At 41.8% G+C, this 5397-nt stretch overlaps 1 protein-coding gene across 1 annotated transcript; it reads right to left on the minus strand.

The window, feature by feature from the left end:
- Window positions 1-1198: 1198 nt before the first annotated feature.
- On the minus strand, window positions 1199-4207 carry foxh1 (forkhead box H1). Its single transcript, XM_053512181.1, has 3 exons — window positions 3791-4207; window positions 2468-2572; window positions 1199-2129 (listed from the first exon to the last, which is right to left on the minus strand). Exons 1-3 carry the CDS (start codon window positions 4205-4207, stop codon window positions 1248-1250), a joined length of 1404 nt encoding a protein of 467 aa, XP_053368156.1. The 3' UTR covers window positions 1199-1247.
- Window positions 4208-5397: the final 1190 nt, after the last annotated feature.

Below are 5397 nucleotides of genomic sequence, written 5' to 3' on the forward strand. Positions count from 1 at the left end.
TTTATTCCTCATGTATCTTTTAATTCAGCAAACATCAATACGACAACTTTTACACTTTATACATTTATAAGAGAAAGTAAAAATAAAAAAAACAAACCAGCATGGAAATGTTTAAAATGCAAATACTGGACACGGCATCATTTTGAAACAAACAGTTACAGTAGCGAAGACACGATTTACCCCGAAAGCAATGTGGAGGAACAGCAGGGAAAAAAAAAAAGATGCAAAGTAAAGGACAGGACTACGTGAACAAACAGCCTTCCGGTGACTTGCTCCGAGAGGACATTGTAAGGGAGATGCTACACCCCCCACCCTCCTCCCGCCAAAAAATAGAAATAAAAAAAACTGTATACAAAATATGCGTACAAATGTTTTGTGTCCCAAATATAATAGACAATCTTTAAAAACTAAAATAATTAAACGAGAAATGTTGACAAGGCTCATCTTTGAAGGCGGAAGGGTGAAGTAACTGCCAGAACCATTGGATTGAATCTTCTTTGGTATAAAATAGCCCTAAACAATAGTGTCACTCACACACACACACACACACACACACCCCTACCTATCTGCATTTGATAAGTTTCCCCTGAATAGCTCAGGAGATTGCAGACTAACGACGAGCCATCAACATGCAGATGCAGCGGCACCGAGATTCTCTCCAACCCAAAGGGGGGTTGGGACTCACATATGCGCACGCACGCACACACACACACACACTTTCACAATCATCTGTAACCCACATGAGCCACACCATCCATCAGATCAATGTGACGAGCACTAATTGGACCATCAGTTAGCATTTGTGTTTACAGTAGCATTACAGCCACATGTGGAATTTAGCACACAGTTTAACCATGTAGCTAACGCTTGAGGATTTCAGGAATAATACAAAAGGTAGTAGCATTTCTTAAAAAAAATAAATTTGTACAATAAATTTGAGGTAGAAATGACAAAGTATGTAAACATCAGCTGAATACCCTGTTTTTACCCAACACCTTGCTTTTTACCGTTCCAAAATGGCGTTTTAAAATACAACAAGAACATTAAAATTTCTCAAATTCCCAACAGAAAAAAAAACCAAAATGAGTGCAAACTGTCAGTGCAAAGATTTCGGCCATTGCTGCTACATTCATCAGTCGATTAGTAAACTTTCCTGAAGTAAATATGATAAAAAAAAAAAAAACTCAATGTCCCCGCCCTAGGAGAGTGAAAATTTATCATCATTTATGTGGTAAATTTTAACAGCACTAGGAATACTTGGTAAATGGAGGTCCGTATTGATTTGGTGGTGCATGCACATCAAACACACTCTTATTGGGTGGAACTGACTGCAACATACTGTCCAAGTCCATCAGCAGGGGTGGAGCTTGCAACGAAACACGCCCACCGGATAACAGGGGCCAGTAAGAATGTGCGCCGAAGTGATTGGGCGCAACATGATGGCCGTAGAACGGAACAGAGCCGAGAGGGAGGAAAGGGTTCGTGTTGAAGCGCATGCTGGGCGGGGCTACAGCGTTCGGCGGTGTGTACTTAGCATAAGAGGTGGGCAGCTCCCAAGGAGGAGGCGCTGAACCTCCACGCTTTGCCATTTTGCTTGGTGGGAAATACCCATCATATCCGTCAGCCCTGTGGTGTCCCCCATCAGTCCCTCGTTTTCTCACCTCGAACCGCGTCATCCCTCTCCAGTCTTCATCTGACGACGAGGAAGACGCGGGACTAGCGGAACTGGCTGACGCACTCCGATTGGATGAAACGTATCTAGGGCGTGGCGAGCGATGAGTACACTCCGCACCCCATCCATCGCCTCGACCCCTGATCGTGTCCGCCGGTCTAAAGCTGTGCAAGAGAGAATCGATAGCGAAAGACGAGTCCAGTTTGGGGCGATAAAGGTCTTCTGGAGCAGGGGACTGACGACGGATGGGCAAGTCAGGGGCGCTGGGCTGCGTTTCATCCTGCTGAGTGGGAGTATGCCCTTGCAGTATGTAGGGCGCCAGGTCCTGGGCGAAGATGGTTTCATCTTGTCTGGACACAGCTGTGTTCTGCCTCTTTAACAGCTCCAGAGGGACTCTACTCACCTCTACAGCCCAAAAGTTCCCCTTCCCCTGGGGCTTCCCTGGATCCTTTAGCACCTGGAAGGACAAGATCAACTTTTAACAACAATTATAAACAAACATGTATACCACTATTTAAATGGAAAGCATTAGCTAAGCTAAATAAGTGATAAAAAATTTTAAGATCCTTATGTAATAAACCTCGCAACTGATTGATCAAGATAACCTAAACTCTGCCTTTGCTTGACCTAGTAAAACCTTCCAAGAACTCAGAAATGCTTCACTATCGGAACACCATTGCATGTGTCCATCATGCGTCTTCCACAACAAAGCGGTATACTGCATGCTAATATGCTAGCTGAAACAGCTTTGAAATCAAAGGATTTCGTCAGCAGGGATTTTGAGAACATACACACCTTGACGAAGCAGTCGTAGGAGGACAGGTTGTGCCGCACCGAATCTCTCCATCCTTTATAGTTCCCTTTGAAGAAAGGGAAGAGCGTACTGATCTCTTTCAGGATCTGAGGAGAAAAAGTCAAAACATCTTTTTTGAAGTTTTAGGTGCATCACAGACGGCTGAGAGTTGATAGCATTCATCTGAAATGCTTGAATTATACATCTTTTATATTTCATGTACACTTATCAGTTTTACTTCTCAGTTCATTTCTGTAAAACATGTCATACCAAGTTTAGCTATAGCATCGACAACCAGCTCACTACTACAGTAGTTAGTATGCAAGATGAGTTTTCTTCACCAAGCTAAATTGACTAATTTATTCTAACCTCTTTCCAGGGAACAAGTTCTAGTATTCAACTATTAAGTTAGGAATCATTAATGCAGATGACATTTTGACCCTCATACACTTGATAGTATGCATTACCTTCACTCCTCTTCTGTTCATCCCTCATTCTTATCACTCTGTCTCACCAGAGCTCCGCACTCCCTGCTCTAAATACCAATTACAGTGTGTGTTTGTACTGTATTAGTGAATAGTGTTGCATATTTTTTTGTTAGAATTCAAACTATTTCTAAGATTTGTAGTAAAATTTTATATTTCTTTATTCTGTATTTATTATAAATATATAGAATCATGAGACTTTTTCCATCCTTATTTGAGCTATAAGGACACGGGTGCCTGGACCTTGGAAGTTTCAGGTGGTTTTAGTTTTTTTGGCTTGAGGCATCTGTGCCTGAAGGAAAAAACGTCCTGTCTGTTGTAGTTTAATTTTAAACAATGAAAAAGTGTCCCTTTTTTTGTTTGTTTTCGTTACAGTACAAAACATGTGTGTGATCTTTTTTTTCTAAACAAACATAGAAATCATGGGAAAAAATTCTGTGAATAGGTCATTTAAAAACTCAGTTTTGTAATTTGCAAAAATTGGATAAAATGTATTAATTATTAAGGCGAAGGTCTCGACTCAATTCTATTTTAATCTTAAATCACTTCACTGGGTAAATCAAAAGTGTCCTATAGAAATATAGATCTAAATGTTAAATGTATCTATTAAATATCACTATTATACATGTGAAAATTCTTAATTTTGAAAACTAAAAATAAATAAATAAATATAACTGGGAATTATAATTTTTTAAATGGAAGAATAGCAGAAGGTAAAATAGCCCTTGATGCAGCACACATTAAACTGTTTTTGTTTGTTTGTTATAAACTATGAAACATTTCTCTAAAGTGGATCTCTGGATAATCACTAAGACTTTATTCCCAGGTGTCGAGTCTTACCTGGGAGAGAGTGAGCTTCTTCTGTGGTGAGTTCTGGATCACCATGGCGATCATGGCCAGGTAAGAGTACGGCGGTTTCGGGTAGCGCTGATAGTTCTTCTTCTTGCCCGAGCTCGGCGCCCACTCTTCGGCGTGCTGATCCGCGGGGAGCCGGTGCGCACTGCGAGTCCCGGCTCGAGGCTCGTCCACCAGCCCGGGCACGGCTTTCCCTTCGGGGCCGGTTAGCTGTGGTAACACACTCCCCATCGCCCCGCTGTGTTGGCCCAACACTCCGTCCAGGCCTCCGGAGTTGGGGCGCAAAGTTTCCTCGGAGGTCCCGGGGCGCCGCTGCGTGACCGAGTCCTGGATCCGGGCCGCGGAGTCCCTGTGCGGGCTGAGCGCGCCGCGCCACTCCGCTCCCCCCCGGAGCTTCGTCATGCCGATGGAGATGATAATGATGATGATGGAGGAGGAGGAGGAAAGCTGAGGACTTCACGTCCTCCTCGCTGTCTGCGGAGAAAACAATTAACAGTTTCACATCAACCCCGCTGTGTAAATAGAGGGAACCATCAGCCCCCATACAGCCAGAGGAGGGGACACACACACACACACACACACACACACACCAGACCTGCTCATTTCCATACCGGGGTATTTCACTCTAAAGTCATAAGCATCATCCATAACCGACCTCCCATTCAGCACTGTTAGCACTTAAAGGGTGACTTTTATGGATCTTTTCAATCCTTTTTTTTTTTTTTTTTTACCTTTTTTTGCTCCAGTTAAATAAACTCAATCATTTCTTCAAAAACACGTAAGAAGTTTTTAAAATGTCCTTTTAAACATCAACATCATCAAAATCTCATCCGCAAAAAAAGAAATCTTACATAAAAACCATTGCCAGGAACACAACTATTCCACTGTAACCTGGAGGGCCCAATCCACCCCAACACCCCCACCAACACACACACACACACACACCCCTGACAGTTTGCTTATAGTAAGCACTGATAAGTATTGAAATGAAGCCATTGGCTCCTCCAGGGGGGAAGGGGACCTGAAAAAGGGGACTTGTTCCCAAACCAAGCATGACAGAAACTGTGGGTTGAGCGAGAGAGAGAGAGTACAAATGTAGTGTAGTGGTTTCACTCAATAAACAAAAGAACACAATAAACACACAGCTAATAAACACACTCCCAGATCACACAGAGATTAAAGCACAGCCATCAATACCAAATAATTAAACAAACACCATTCAAGTCATTTAAACAGGATAGACTATTTAAAGATGTGTATTATTATTATTATTATTGTTAGTAGTAGTAGTAGTATTAATAATAATCACCATCATAACACACATCTTTTATTCAATATTTGTTTGGTCAAAATGACCAGAAAAGTTTCCTGTTGAGATTACAGCTCAAAGATTTTAAAGAAAAGAAAAAGACATGGAGATTTCTAACATTATGATGCAGGACACACCGTGTACACTCTACTAAAGCGAACTATTAAACACTACACAAGGCGTTAGTCACTAAGTAGTATTACAGTCTGTAAAATCATAACAAGTGAGGATGGGGTTCCCTTATAGTCCACTCACTATATATTGTTTATTTGTAGTTTTCTTA

This window comes from Clarias gariepinus, chromosome 14 (genome assembly GCF_024256425.1).
Source record: "Clarias gariepinus isolate MV-2021 ecotype Netherlands chromosome 14, CGAR_prim_01v2, whole genome shotgun sequence".
Classification (NCBI taxonomy): domain Eukaryota; kingdom Metazoa; phylum Chordata; class Actinopteri; order Siluriformes; family Clariidae; genus Clarias; species Clarias gariepinus.

Coding starts and splice junctions, on each gene's coding strand:
- foxh1 (XM_053512181.1), bottom strand. CDS start 4,207: ATGACGAAGCTCCGGGGGGGAGCGGAGTGGCGCGGCGCGCTCAGCCCG. Junction 2,573..3,790: donor AGAAGCTCACTCTCTCCCAG/GTAAGACTCGAC, acceptor TTTTCTCCTCAG/ATCCTGAAAGAGATCAGTAC. Junction 2,130..2,467: donor CCTACGACTGCTTCGTCAAG/GTGTGTATGTTC, acceptor TTGTCCTTCCAG/GTGCTAAAGGATCCAGGGAA.